We start from the raw sequence: 15,357 nt of genomic DNA, 5'->3' as shown, positions 1-15,357 counted from the left end.
GTATGGTATATGGGGCCATTCCGACCCGTTTTAGTGGTAAAAACAGGGAGTTGATTTTTCCCCCATTGACTTATAATGGGGAGGTCGCGAAATTGACCTGACCTTAGGTCACCGATATCAAAATTCCGAGATACACAAATTGTAGCTACTAATGACCTAATAACATCCTGCGACTTTCAAAGGCCTTCGACATCTACTGTAGCTCTGGCACGGTGACAAAGTTGCAAAAAAGTGACTTGAGGTTGGGTCATTCAAAGTGACCTGGTGACCTGACCTTGAAAGGTAGGAGGTTCAAACTTGCACACCATGTGTAAAATTGATAAGGGAATAGTCATACCAAATTTCGCGGCGCTACGCGCCGCGGTTTTCCCGCTATTCGCGAAAAACCTCAGGGGGGGCGGATATCCGCCCCCCCCGTCGGTGCGCGGGTTAGGGAACTCGAGATTCTGACCCTAGCTATCGAATGCGACCATCAGAAATTGGTTCGGACGATCGTTGTAGAAAAAATAGGGGGACTCAAAATTTCAATCCGTGATTTGACCTTAAAGGTCAAATATTTTTAATAAGGTATATATCAGGGAATTCGAGATTCTGACCCTAGCTATCGAATGCGACCTTCAGAAATCGGATCGGACGATCGTTGTAGAAAAAATCGGGGGACTCAAAATTTCAATCCGTGATATGACCTTTAAGGTCAAATATCCGTGATTTGACCTTTAAGGTCAAATATTTTTAAGAAGATATAATATAGGGAAGTCGAAATTCTGACCCTAGCTATCGAATGCGACCATCAGAAATGAGATCGGACGATCGGTGTAGAAAAAATAGGGGGACTCAAAATTTCAATCCGTGATTTGACCTTTAAGGTCAAATATTTTTAATAAGGTATATACTAGGGAACTCGAGATTCTGACACTAGCTATTGAATGCGAACATCAGAAATTGGTTCGGACGATGTTTGTAGAAAAAATAGGGGGACTCAAAATTTCAATCCGTGATTTGACCTTAAAGGTCAAATATTTTTAATAAGGTATATATTAGGGAATTCGAGATTCTGACCCTAGCTATCGAATGCGACCTTCAGAAATCGGATCGGACGATCGGTGTAGAAAAAATCGGGGGACTCAAAATTTCAATCCGTGATGTGACCTTTAAGGTCAAATATCCGTGATTTGACCTTTAAGGTCAAATATTTTTAATAAGGTATATATAAGGGAACTCGAGATTCTGACCCTAGCTATCGAATGCGACCATCAGAAATCGGATCAGACGATCGGTGTAGAAAAAATAGGGGGACTCAAAATTTCAATCCGTGATTTGACCTTTAAGGTCAAATATTTTTAATAAGGTATATAATAGGGAACTCGAGATTCTGACCCTAGCGATCGAATGCGACCATCAGAATTCGGATCGGACGATCGGTGTAGAAAAAATCGCGGTACTCAAAATTTCAATCCGTGATGTGACCTTTAAGGTCAAATATTTTTAATAAGGTATATATTAGGGAACTCGGGATTCTGACCCTAGCTATCGAACGCGACCATCAGAAATTGGATCGGACGATCGGTGTAGAAAAAATAGGGGGACTCAAAATTTCAATCCGTGATTTGACCTTCAAGGTCAAATATTTTTTAATAAGGTATATATTAGGGAATTCGAGATTCTGACCCTAGCTATCGAATGCGACCATCAGAATTCGGATCGGCCGATCGGTGTAGAAAAAATAGGGGGACTCAAAATTTCAATCCGTGATTTGACCTTTAAGGTCAAATATTTTTAATAAGTTATATATTAGGGAACTCGAGATTCTGACCCTAGCTATCGAATGCGACCATCAGAAATTGGTTCGGACGATCGTTGTAGAAAAAATAGGGGGACTCAAAATTTCAATCCGTGATTTGACCTTAAAGGTCAAATATTTTTAATAAGGTATATATTAAGGAACTCGTGATTCTGACCCTAGCTATCGAATGCGACCATCAGAATTCGGATCGGCCGATCGGTGTAGAAAAAATAGGGGGACTCAAAATTTCAATCCGTGATTTGACCTTTAAGGTCAAATATTTTTAATAAGGTATATAATAGGGAACTCGAGATTCTGACCCTAGCGATCGAATGCGACCATCAGAATTCGGATCGGACGATCGGTGTAGAAAAAATCGCGGGACTCAAAATTTCAATCCGTGATGTGACCTTTAAGGTCAAATATTTTTAATAAGGTATATACTAGGGAACTCGAGATTCTGACCCTAGCTATTGAATGGGAACATCAGAAATTGGTTCGGACGATGTTTGTAGAAAAAATAGGGGGACTCAAAATTTCAATCCGTGATTTGACCTTAACCCTCACCCATGTAGGGGGGGTTGGTGCACCCCCCCTGAGGTTTTTCGGAAATAGTGCAAAAACGGCGGCGCGCAGCGCCGCCAAATTTTGGGTACCTTATGGGGCAAACCTTGCGCATCTTTTGATAAAAAAAATTTGACCGGGTCATGTCAGGTCACGGAGTTATGACGTCACAAAGGGAACAGCCTCCGGCCGGATTTTCACAAACTGAGTGCCAACGCCCGAGGTTTCCTGCCGGTGGTACGGACATCGGTTGATGGATCGTGATAAAAAATTCCCATGCATGTTGGGGCAAGTATTGGCTATCATATGGTATAAGAAACTTGACCGGGTCAGGTCAGGTCACGGAGCTATGACGTCACAAGAGGAACAGCGTCCGGTACTATTTTTGAAAAGCGCCCGAACCACTATTTTGCTAATTCTTGTCACCTCAATGGGAATATGCAGCAATATTAGCTTCTATAGGGAGCAAATGGACCTTCCAAATCCAAAAATACAATCAGATTTCAAAAATTTAAATTTTGATTTTTCGAATTTCTGCCGCCGACTGTGACCTTGCCGACTTCCGGCGCTCCCAACGCGCCATTTTTAGAGCTAGGGAAACGAAATACATACCAAACGATAGAGAATTGATCAAGGAACACGATAGTGAAGGTTTCAAGTCGATATCTCCCACCGTTTTGCCGCAATCGCCGCGGAAAGTTGAAAAAAGTCTATTTTTCCGAAAATTTGACCTTTGACCGGTCAAAAGTAGGTCAAATGTTGACCTAGGACCAAAAAATATACCACCAATCGCGAGATCTCGGCGAGAGCAATCCGTTGGTCTTTTCCGCTAAGCTCTACGACGCTCCGTTTTCAAACGCCAAGGGGGGGGGTCGCACCAACCCCCCCCCCTGCATGGGCGAAGGTGGCAGATCGCCGTTTACGGGCGAGGGTTAAAGGTCAAATATTTTTAATAAGGTATATATTAGGGAATTCGAGATTCTGACCCTAGCTATCGAATGCGACCTTCAGAAATCGGATCGGACGATCGGTGTAGAAAAAAATCGGGGGACTCAAAATTTCAATCCGTGATGTGACCTTTAAGGTCAAATATCCGTGATTTGACCTTTAAGGTCAAATATTTTTAATGAGATATATATTAGGGAACTCGAGATTCTGACCCTAGCTATCGAATGCGACCATCAGAAATGAGATCGGACGATCGGTGTAGAAAAAATAGGGGGACTCAAAATTTCAATCCGTGATTTGACCTTTAAGGTCAAATATTTTTAATAAGGTATATAATAGGGAACTCGAGATTCTGACCCTAGCGATCGAATGCGACCATCAGAATTCGGATCGGACGATCGGTGTAGAAAAAATCGCGGTACTCAAAATTTCAATCCGTGATGTGACCTTTAAGGTCAAATATTTTTAATAAGGTATATATTAGGGAACTCGGGATTCTGACCCTAGCTATCGAACGCGACCATCAGAAATTGGATCGGACGATCGGTGTAGAAAAAATAGGGGGACTCAAAATTTCAATCCGTGATTTGACCTTCAAGGTCAAATATTTTTTAATAAGGTATATATTAGGGAATTCGAGATTCTGACCCTAGCTATCGAATGCGACCTTCAGAAATCGGATCGGACGATCGGTGTAGAAAAAATCGCGGGACTCAAAATTTCAATCCGTGATGTGACTTTTAAGGTCAAATATCCGTGATTTGACCTTTAAGGTCAAATATTTTTAATAAGGTATATATAAAGGAACTCGAGATTCTGACCCTAGCTATCGAATGCGACCATCAGAAATCGGATCAGACGATCGGTGTAGAAAAAATAGGGGGACTCAAAATTTCAATCCGTGATTTGACCTTTAAGGTCAAATATTTTTAATAATGTATATATTAGGGAACTCGAGATTCTGACCCTACCTATCGAATGCGACCATCAGAATTCGGATCGGCCGATCGGTGTAGAAAAAATAGGGGGACTCAAAATTTCAATCCGTGATTTGACCTTTAAGGTCAAATATTTTTAATAAGGTATATATTAGGGAACTCGAGATTCTGACCCTAGCTATCGAATGCGACCATCAGAAATCGGATCAGACGATCGGTGTAGAAAAAATAGGGGGACTCAAAATTTCAATCCGTGATTTGACCTTTAAGGTCAAATATTTTTAATAAGGTATATATTAGGGAACTCGAGATTCTGACCCTAGCTATCGAATGCGACCATCAAAATTCGGATCGGCCGATCGGTGTAGAAAAAATAGGGGGACTCAAAATTTCAATCCGTGATTTGACCTTTAAGGTCAAATATTTTTAATAAGGTATATATTAGGGAACTCGAGATTCTGACCCTAGCTATCGAATGCGACCATCAGAAATTGGTTCGGACGATCGTTGTAGAAAAAATAGGGGGACTCAAAATTTCAATCCGTGATTTGACCTTAAAGGTCAAATATTTTTAATAAGGTATATATTAAGGAACTCGAGATTCTGACCCTAACTATCGAATGCGACCATCAGAATTCGGATCGGCCGATCGGTGTAGAAAAAATAGGGGACTCAAAATTTCAATCCGTGATTTGACCTTCAAGGTCAAATATTTTTAATAAGGTATATATAAGGGAATTCGAGATTCTGACCCTAGCTATCGAACGCGACCTTCAGAAATCGGATCGGACGATCGGTGTAGAAAAAATAGGGGGACTCAAAATTTCAATCCGTGATGTGACCTTTAGGGTCAAATATCCGTGATTTGACCTTTAAGGTCAAATATTTTTAATAAGGTATATATCAGGGAATTCGAGATTCTGACCCTAGCTATCGAATGCGACCTTCAGAAATCGGATCGGACGATCGGTGTAGGAAAAATAGGGGACTCAAAATTTCAATCCGTGATTTGACCTTTAAGGTCAAATATTTTTAATAAAGTATATATTAGGGAACTCGAGATTCTGACCCTAGCGATCGAATGCGACCATCAGAATTTGGATCGGACGATCGGTGTAGAAAAAATAGGGGGACTCAAAATTTCAATCCGTGATTTGACCTTTAAGGTCAAATATTTTTAATAAGGTATATATTAGGGAACTCGGGATTCTGACCCTAGCTATCGAATGCGACCATCAGAAATTGGATCGGACGATCGGTGTAGAAAAAATAGGGGGACTCAAAATTTCAATCCGTGATTTGACCTTCAAGGTCAAATATTTTTTAATAAGGTATATATTAGGGAATTCGAGATTCTGACCTTAGCTATCGAATGCGACCTTCAGAAATCGGATCGGACGATCGGTGTAGAAAAAATCGCGGGACTCAAAATTTCAATCCGTGATGTGACTTTTAAGGTCAAATATCCGTGATTTGACCTTTAAGGTCAAATATTTTTAATAAGGTATATATTAGGGAACTCGAGATTCTGACCCTAGCTATCGAATGCGACCATCAGAAATCGGATCAGACGATCGGTGTAGAAAAAATAGGGGGACTCAAAATTTCAATCCGTGATTTGACCTTTAAGGTCAAATATTTTTAATAAGGTATATATTAGGGAACTCGAGATTCTGACCCTAGCTATCGAATGCGACCATCAGAATTTGGATCGGCCGATCGGTGTAGAAAAAATAGGGGGACTCAAAATTTCAATCCGTGATTTGACCTTTAAGGTCAAATATTTTTAATAAGGTATATATTAGGGAACTCGAGATTCTGACACTAGCTATCGAATGCGACCATCAGAAATTGGTTCGGACGATCGTTGTAGAAAAAATAGGGGGACTCAAAATTTCAATCCGTGATTTGACCTTAAAGGTCAAATATTTTTAATAAGGTATATATTAGGGAATTCGAGATTCTGACCCTAGCTATCGAATGCGACCTTCAGAAATCGGATCGGACGATCGGTGTAGAAAAAATCGGGGGACTCAAAATTTCAATCCGTGATGTGACCTTTAAGGTCAAATATCCGTGATTTGACCTTAAAGGTCAAATATTTTTAATAAGATATATATTAGGGAACTCGAGATTCTGACCCTAGCTATCGAATGCGACCATCAGAAATGAGATCGGACGATCGGTGTAGAAAAAATAGGGGGACTCAAAATTTCAATCCGTGATTTGACCTTTAAGGTCAAATATTTTTAATAAGGTATATATTAGGGAACTTGAGATTCTGACCCTAGCTATCGAATGCGGCCATCAGAAATGAGATCGGACGATCGGTGTAGAAAAAATAGGGGGACTCAAAATTTCAATCCGTGATTTGACCTTTAAGGTCAAATATTTTTAATAAGGTATATATTAGGGAACTCGAGATTCTGACCCTAGCTAATGAATGCGACCATCAGAAATCGGATCGGACGATCGGTGTAGAAAAAATTGGGGACTCAAAATTTCAATCCGTGATTTGACCTTTAAGGTCAAATATTTTTAATAAGGTATATATCAGGGAATTCGAGATTCTGACCCTAGCTATCGAATGCGACCTTCAGAAATCGGATCGGACGATCGGTGTAGGAAAAATCGGGGACTCAATTTCAATCCGTGATTTGACCTTGAAGATGACCTTGAAATTTGAAATGAATACGATATTCGGAATCAGCGTCCCAAACTGCATCGGATAGGTTGGGTTTAGTTTAAATTCGGACTCGACGCTGAATCCGTCGCGGAATACGACGCTAACTTCACGCACGTGGGTTTCTGCACGTTTGGGGCGTGGGTCACTGCACACGAATGTCTGCCACCTGCCGAGCAGGTACTTCACACGGGAGATAAACTATGTCTGACCTCCCGTGAACATCTGACCTCTCCAAACGATGCATGACACATGCAAACGTTCCATGCTTTCGAGGAGAGGCTGAACCGTTCTGCTGCAGAATCATTAGTGCCTTTCTTGCTCTCTCGACGACCTCTGGACAATTTAGGGTCTTTAACGGAACAGTGAGTGTGAGCAATCTCGTGTAATTGCATCGTTACATTGTCGCCCGAATAATATCAATCCATCATCGAGCACTGTATCTTTTACGGACGGGCCCGTTGGTTCATGGGAGATGGCGTGTAAAGATGCGTTTGTTATTCAATATCAATCGATTTAAAAATGTTTTATATTCATATACTTTCAGATCGGCAATTCAAACATTCACATAACTCAATTAAAAGGCAAACATTGAAGCCCAAAAATCCATATGATACCTCACCTAAGGAATCGGTGATGTATCGAGATGGTGAACTCAAAAGGGCCAAGGTCGCCCGAGAAAATAAGCGACAGGCAGCTCAGTTTCTTCTATCGTCACGAAGTGAATTCGCTGGTCGGCCGTCGCCGCCGCCCGTTTTCCGCCACTGCCCGGGTTTACGGCCCTGACCTGCCAACTGCAGACTATATGCAGACTGCCGGGGCACCGTGACCATTGAGCCATTGACCGGGCGATATTTCAGACGGGCAGTCATCCCGCGTCGTTCCCGTGACCTCGGGTGACCCGGGCGGCGGGGGAGCGTCACGGACCGCACAGGGACCACCCAGGGACCGGATGGTCCCGGTCTCGGCAGCGCTGCAAGGCAGGCTAGGACGGGATGAGAGCTGTTGTAGCTGAACGAACCCTCATAATCTGTGGAGCAGGGGATGTACGACTCGGGGAGCCGTACATCCCTTGATACAAATACGCCCTCCGTAAGCCGTACGTGTTAAACAGTACAGACGAGCTGCCAATAACCAATACGTCCGCATGTATCAGTACCTAGGTATAGGGTAAGTAAACACCTTTCAGCCATCATGCCGTCCGTTCCCATATCGCACATGTCTATTGCCTAGCCCAATACCAATAAACATAAATAGACGATAGCCTTTACGATCAATAGGAAAGCCACCGCTGGTTAGGTTATAAGAGGGACCGCCACGGCAAATAGCCCCTATTGGTGAGGATAATGCGGCGTCACACAAACGCCTTATCCGAGTGACTGGTGCACCATTAGAACGGGATGACATACGGTCCGAATGCTGAGATTCGTGGTGAAGTGAAGACGGGTAGGCACTGCTGTGACCTCAAAGTCCTCAACAGACGGTAAAAGTGACTTCAAGTTTGTCCGGTTGCATTATGAACTCGCCATCGTGTACCAAAAGCTATCGGCACAGGTAGGTAGGTAACCGTGTGCTCAATTGAAGTATCTGTGCGTGACAAAACCCCGTGATGGCGATTTTTGGAGGCGCATGACTGCCATCTAGCGTTGAGTTCCGAAGTGCCGCTGCATAGAGGACGCGACGTCCGCTGAACTTCCCAGTCCGTGTGGGCAGACGGCTGTCGCCCCTCCGCCCTCACACACTAGCTAGGTTATAACTTAGTCTTATAGCCCATTATCGACACTCAGAAACTTCACTTCACCTGCCACCATGGAATTTATAGATATTGTTCTTCATAAGAAAACAAAGCAACCTTAGTGAACACACTGGCACACTGTGAAGCGTTGGACTGAATGGTGGTCGTCGAATATCAAATGACTGCCCCATCTGTCGACTGCCTACCTAGTGCCTACACCGTTGCAATTAGCGATGCAGACAGCTGTAGCATGTCATGCTAATTACAGCTACTAGAATTCCTAGCTACATCGAGTTTAGTCCAACCTCACGGCGTCACGCAGGTCCCTATGAACTCACCGGTCCCAGCCGCCATAGTCAGACAGAGCAGAAGCACAGCCGATGGCGCCATCTCACCGCCGCTCTCACACACCCAGCGGGCTCCCACCACTGCCTCTCTCACCCAGCGACCTCTCACAAGGGCCGTGAGGCGTGCCACCTCCTCGGGCCTTCACTGGGAGTAGCACGGACCGCGCCAGTCAGCCGGCAGATAGCCACTGCTGTGGGCACTATTCTGTGCCGCCAGACGCCGCCGGCGCTATCTTATCAGGTGGGTCACAGAGTACAGTGAAGTGCCCCCTAGCCCCGCCCACTGCCCAGCTCTGAACACCAGGTCAGTTAGAATGGTGGTAATCTGCGTGAGGCAAGGGGCCTAGTTTGTCAGCAATCTTTAGGACATTGCGGTATTTTCTACAAGAGATTCTTTCACAGGAGCGGTAACGAGCGCTTTTCACGAATAGTTCCCACGGGAGATACATGTTTGACTTTAAGATAGCCCACATTAATATTTGTTCTACCTTGAGACTGACACCGATCCTAAGCTAACACACCTGCCCATCTAGTAGCCAATGGGAGCCACGTGTCAGTTATCAGTGAACGGTAGCAGTTTCAAACCCCAATCGGTCAGAGCAGCAAACACCCTAACTTTTCAACATAAACGGTTGCGAAACCACCGCCCACGCATGCCATACAACCGCCACCAAAGCGACAGAGCGCACCTTTACCGATGATCCGTGTATTACAAATGGAAATGCTCGCCCGTCGGAGCGGCTCGCCCGCCGTTTTGCCCACGGAACACCGCCAGGACACAAAAACTCATGAAACGCCAGCAAGCACACCAATGCGTCAACATACACACAGGTGTCGATCGACACCAACAAATCGCCATCCCGCACACGGGTGGATTTCGGCGCCGGCGGCCGCTAAAGGTCAGCCGGGTCACCTCTCGCCCCCGCCGCGCTGCGCCGACCGCCGGCCGCGGCCCGCTGGCAGTCACTTCAGGTAGTCGGGATCACATCCCGAGTCGGCGCAGTGGCGCCACCTCACACACTCGTCAGGTTTGTCGCCGGAGCGCCATCCAGCCCGTCACGGGAGACCGATTGTCGGCGCCGGTCAGCGCCGACCACATAAAACTGCGTGGGCCGGGCAGCTGGTGGCCCGGTCGGTGGCGCATTTGGAGCACACACGGGCCGGGCGGTGTCTAAAGACAGTCCAGCCGACCAATAGATGCCAGCTCGACCGACATTGCGCCGCGCTGGTCTAGCCCGGCTCGGCCGCACGTCAGCACTTCTCACCACAGGAAGATAGCGCGGCACGCCCACACGCGGTCGCCTCAGTCTCTGTCACATCTAACACTGGGTCGAGTCTGTCCCGCCGCCCCACTGCTGCAGGGGCCGCGTCCTGCCTCTCTGTCAGCTGCCGCGCCTCCTCAACAGAATTTCCACCTGTGGCCGCACTCGTTGCACATGCAGAAGGTGGTCATCGGCTCATCGGCGCTGCGCGTTTGGATCTGGTTGTAGGTGACGTTACGCTTGCCGCATTTGCCGCACTTGAGCAGGTCGGTCTGCGTGCCCTGCACAGAGGCCAGCTGGGCGTCGTTGATGGACTCCTTGTTCAGTTTGTCTCTGAGCGCCTTCATCTCGTCACTCGCCATCTCCTCCGGAGCCATCTTGGCCAGCCGCTCCGGCGTGATCATGCCGGTCAGGTAGTTGATGCGCAGGTTGGCGTTCTTCGAGTCCTTGAGGTTGGCCACGCGCGACCGTATCCGGTTCTTGTACTTGGGGTTGGTGGACTTGAACTCGTCAAAGATGGCCGCCTCGAGCCTCTCGGCCAGGTCCTCCGGGTCGCCGCTGCCTTCCGGCGGCGTGTCCGCCCGCAGCGCGTTGTACAGCATCTCGCGACACTTGAGTCGGACGGCGTCACCGGTGGGCGGCGCTGCCGGCGGGAAGCGCGCCACAGACGTCTTGCCGCGGTCCTCGGCCGCCGGCATGTCCACGTCCTTGGCGCCGCTGGACTCGCCGCCGCCGCCGCCGCCGCCGGAGGCCGAGGAGGACTCCTTGCTGGAGGAGGAGGACTTTTTGGAGGAGTCGGCCGGCGTCAGCAGCTTCTTCCAGCCCTTGATGAGCGACTTGGCCAGCGCGATGATCTGCTCGTCCTTGCTGGATTTGCGCAACGAGTTGACCGTCATACCGACGCGCGTCTTGTTCAGCACATGCAGGGTGATTGGCAGAGACTGCAGCTGCCGCAGGGCGTCCATGGCGTCGTCAAAGTTCTCCGAGGAGATCATCTTGTCCAGCTTCTTCATGACGCGGAGGACCTCCTCCTCAGTCGACATGGCTGCACTCTGTGTGTCTGTGGATACTGCTGAGGCCGCTTCACCTGGAAAAAGGGTTTATATTAGCTAACAGTCACATAGGTACCTAGTCAGTAGTCATGTGATGCAGCTAAGAATGTACAAACTACAAGTGGTAGATAGAAGCAGAAAGGAGAGATGATCATTGAGAGATAAAGAGGTTATTGAAGCCCATGAACTGTATAAATACACTGTGGTAGATATACTATTTACATATATTAACATTCACTCATTTTTTTTTTTCACCATACAAGGACAATCTGGCCAGAATATAGACTATGGGCAGTGAGGATTTTAAGCTTCTCATTCCCCAATGATACCATTCCCATTGAATATAGCTGAGATGGGCTTTATCCTATGTTAAAAAGCTCAGTATTTGACAGGTCATTGGGTCAATTGCCAGTAAATCTGAAATTGTATACCAGTGCATTTATTTTATTTCAAAGGTGTTAAATTTAAGGAGATTATGTTATCTACTAGTAACTGGTGTCAATATGTTAGCAGTGTGAAAAAAGAGGAATTGAAATAAAATAAACCACTTATCCTTTATGATAATAGAATGGTTGATAGAAATAACTCAACTGGATTAAGAGGGCATTTCTTTGATAAAATAGCAACAGGCATTGCTGATAGGTATGGATAATTATTGAGGACAATGAGGTGGGCATGTGATGAGCTGTGACTGTGTGACAGGAGTACAACTGTAGTAAAGAGCTTAATAATTAAGCATACTAATTCAGTTAAATAATTAAGCTCTTACTTCAGTTCTTTAAAATGCCTAAATGTTTCAATAATGGAAGCATGAGTTCACAACTCTATGTTTTATTTATGTGAACAATGTATCTGGTTGCCTGCTTGAAGAAACACTAGCTTGTCTGCTTGTCGACTAGCTGTGTCATGAAATGTATTGTGAGGTGACCACTGTCACCAGAGCATGTCTTCATCCAGATCAGACTGTTGAGGGTAAATGAGTGATGTCACATTATTTATCAATAAATTAGACTTGAATAAATCAATTTTAAAAACATGAAATATTGGCCTTTGAATTGGAAAGATATAATACACCATTTGTGAGCATTGCTCCTTTTCTGTAACCTAGACTTAAAACATGCTGAAGTTATTTGAAATAAACAAGGAAACTTTAATGCTTCAACATGAAAAGAAAATAGAGTGTCAATGATCATAATATGATTGCCTATCAAAACACCATTCTTATGCAAAAAAATAATACAGGGGTAGGTACCCACATAATAAATTCCCTGCTACTAGCATGTAGCAGCCAAAATGCGAGAGCCGTAAAATGATAAATGCTTTATAATTTCACTGCTCCTTTTAGCAAATAAGAATAGCCATAAATGTTAAGGATACTGTGAACAATGAAACCCCAGACAAAAGACCATTATTTATAACATAAAAATCTTGACTGGTCAAAAGTGCACCGCATCGTTACAGGGAGCAGAAACAGGTTATATTACACGCTATCAACTAAAGCAGCCTGGATAAAAGTGGTGATGAGTTCATGATTTTGAATGATTTAAATGTTAAGGTATCTTTTGGCAATAAAGATATTGATTTTATGGCGTCCACGTTTTTCCAACGCAAGCGAAAACGCGGGCAACCGCCCACCGCTGACCCAACTCGACGACAGCACGCACGATAAATGCGGCGAATAATCAAAAGATATGCGCTGCGTTTGTCGCATCTTTTCTTCACAAGAGTTATTTGATTTGGTATGTCTTTTTCGATAAGTAACATTATACTGCAAATTATTTCAAAACCTTTCGGCATATTTCATTTAACGAGCTAAAATAAAGAAATGGCACAAAATGTAGGTAAGATAAAGAAGAAATAACACTTCCTTCATGATATAGATTGTGCTTCTGCTGTAGTGAGACATCTGTATATTGATATAGACAAGTAGAAAAACACGGAACAAATAGTGCATGGACGCGTTTCGATTATTAAATCTTCATCAGCATGACATAATCACAGAGAAAACAAGATATAGCACACAAACATTCAAGCTCGTCACAGTGCAATCGTCTTGATTTTAAAAATTTCTTGCATATGACATATTCACTACTAATCCACCTGTAGGAGAATATCCACGAAAAATGATAGCAAAATAGATCACTGACATACATATGACACATGGATAACAACAAATTTATACAGTACGATCATGAACAAGTAGGTACTTATACAAACTAATGACGCGTCTTCTTTAAACTATACATCGCCGCTGGTTTAGCCCATTTCATCGAACCCACCCTAATATTAATCGTTTCGTTCATTGCTATAAATGCCGCCTCTGTCGCCTTCCGATTGTCTTTGTTTTTACATAATGCTATGATTTCCGCCCCGCCCCATCTTGGTAAATGATGTGTTTTCTGAGCATGAATTACTACCGCGCTATGTTCTGCGTTGTTTCGCATGTCCCGCTTATGTTCCTTTAATCTAACGTCTAAGCCCCTCCCGGTTTCCCCTATATATGATTTGTCACAAGAACCACAAGGAATCTTATACACTAAACTTTTTTCTTCTCCATTTCTTTTTGTGTGGTTTTTCAGTATATCCCCTACCTTTGTTCCCGAAGAGAAAGCTATTTTAAATCCAGTCATTTCAATCTGTTTCGCTATCATCTCGGCTGGTTTCGAATTGGGAAGTGTTATATATCGTTCGGTTTTCTTCGTCTTTGTTGTCGCGCTTCGCTTTCGAATATTGATAGCTTTTCTTTTCAAGTTGACTAGAAATCCTTTGGGGTACTTTAATTTCGTGAACGATGCCATGATGTGCTGAATCTCTTCATCTATAAACTCTTCACTACAAATGCGATACGCTCTAAGGAAAAACCCCAACACTATCCCACTTTTAACCCGATCATTGTGTCCAGAATAGAAATGTACGTACGACTCTTTGTTTGTAGGCTTTCGATACACTTTAAATTTTGGCTGACTCCCACGTATGATCACAGTATCAAGAAAAGCAATCGTCCCGTTGCTTTCTTTCTCAAGTGTAAACTGAATCTTTTCCTCTACCGAGTTAAGTCTATCAAGTTTGTCCTCTAAGTTCGTTTCTTTTGGCACTACTACGAGAATATCGTCAACATAACGCAACCAAATTACGTTACTGCCCATGATGCCCTGATAATGGTGCTTTTCGAGCCACTCCATGTACAAACATGCCGCCACCGGGCTCAGTGGTGACCCCATGGCTAGTCCCCTATGTTGACTATACTCATCAGACTGAAATTGAAATCCCCCAAAGTTAAGGCATATTGCAAGTAATTTCAAATAGTCATCTTTTGGCACAGGTAACTGTTCGGAGTCCATATTCGCTACTACAGATTTGATTGCCTCTATTTGATTTGCCTTTGATTGTAGTAGCGAATATGGACTCCGAACAGTTACCTGTGCCAAAAGATGACTATTTGAAATTACTTGCAATATGCCTTAACTTTGGGGGATTTCAATTTCAGTCTGATGAGTATAGTCAACATAGGGGACTAGCCATGGGGTCACCACTGAGCCCGGTGGCGGCATGTTTGTACATGGAGTGGCTCGAAAAGCACCATTATCAGGGCATCATGGGCAGTAACGTAATTTGGTTGCGTTATGTTGACGATATTCTCGTAGTAGTGCCAAAAGAAACGAACTTAGAGGACAAACTTGATAGACTTAACTCGGTAGAGGAAAAGATTCAGTTTACACTTGAGAAAGAAAGCAACGGGACGATTGCTTTTCTTGATACTGTGATCATACGTGGGAGTCAGCCAAAATTTAAAGTGTATCGAAAGCCTACAAACAAAGAGTCGTACGTACATTTCTATTCTGGACACAATGATCGGGTTAAAAGTGGGATAGTGTTGGGGTTTTTCCTTAGAGCGTATCGCATTTGTAGTGAAGAGTTTATAGATGAAGAGATTCAGCACATCATGGCATCGTTCACGAAATTAAAGTACCCCAAAGGATTTCTAGTCAACTTGAAAAGAAAAGCTATCAATATTCGAAAGCGAAGCGCGACAACAAAGACGAAG

The 15,357-nt window shown here is 44.2% G+C and overlaps 2 protein-coding genes across 8 annotated transcripts in view; both read right to left on the bottom strand.

The window, feature by feature from the left end:
• The window catches only part of LOC122378192, a 36,735-nt gene extending 27,533 nt beyond the window's left edge, over nucleotides 1-9,202 (bottom strand). Inside the window, exon 1 of one of the 3 annotated variants that reach the window (XM_043358958.1) lies at nucleotides 8,990-9,202. In XM_043358958.1, the coding sequence (XP_043214893.1) occupies nucleotides 8,990-9,041 (52 nt within the window). In that variant the 5' untranslated portion in view covers nucleotides 9,042-9,202. The remainder of the gene's footprint in view (nucleotides 1-8,989) is intronic. The other 2 variants (XM_043358959.1, XM_043358957.1) reach the window with 2 other exon arrangements.
• A 486-nt stretch (nucleotides 9,203-9,688) lies between these two features.
• On the bottom strand, nucleotides 9,689-12,979 carry LOC122378193 (transcription elongation factor S-II-like). Of its 5 annotated transcripts, none has more exons than XM_043358962.1 (2): nucleotides 12,955-12,979; nucleotides 9,689-11,347 (listed from the first exon to the last, which is right to left on the bottom strand). In XM_043358962.1, the coding sequence occupies exon 2, from the start codon at nucleotides 11,301-11,303 to the stop codon at nucleotides 10,398-10,400; it is 906 nt and encodes a 301-aa protein (XP_043214897.1). In that variant the 5' UTR covers nucleotides 11,304-11,347; nucleotides 12,955-12,979; the 3' UTR covers nucleotides 9,689-10,397. The 5 variants fall into 5 exon arrangements, with proteins under 5 accessions (XP_043214897.1, XP_043214896.1, XP_043214899.1 ...); XM_043358961.1 differs by having other exon boundaries at nucleotides 12,948-12,973; XM_043358964.1 differs by having other exon boundaries at nucleotides 12,909-12,962.
• Nucleotides 12,980-15,357: the final 2,378 nt, after the last annotated feature.

Source organism: Amphibalanus amphitrite, unplaced genomic scaffold (genome assembly GCF_019059575.1).
Source record: "Amphibalanus amphitrite isolate SeventyFive unplaced genomic scaffold, NRLGWU_Aamphi_draft 000056F_arrow, whole genome shotgun sequence".
In the NCBI taxonomy this organism is placed as follows: Eukaryota; Metazoa; Arthropoda; class Thecostraca; order Balanomorpha; family Balanidae; genus Amphibalanus; species Amphibalanus amphitrite.
Note: the sequence above shows the minus strand (reverse complement) of the source record. Positions and strands in the feature narration are given on the sequence as shown.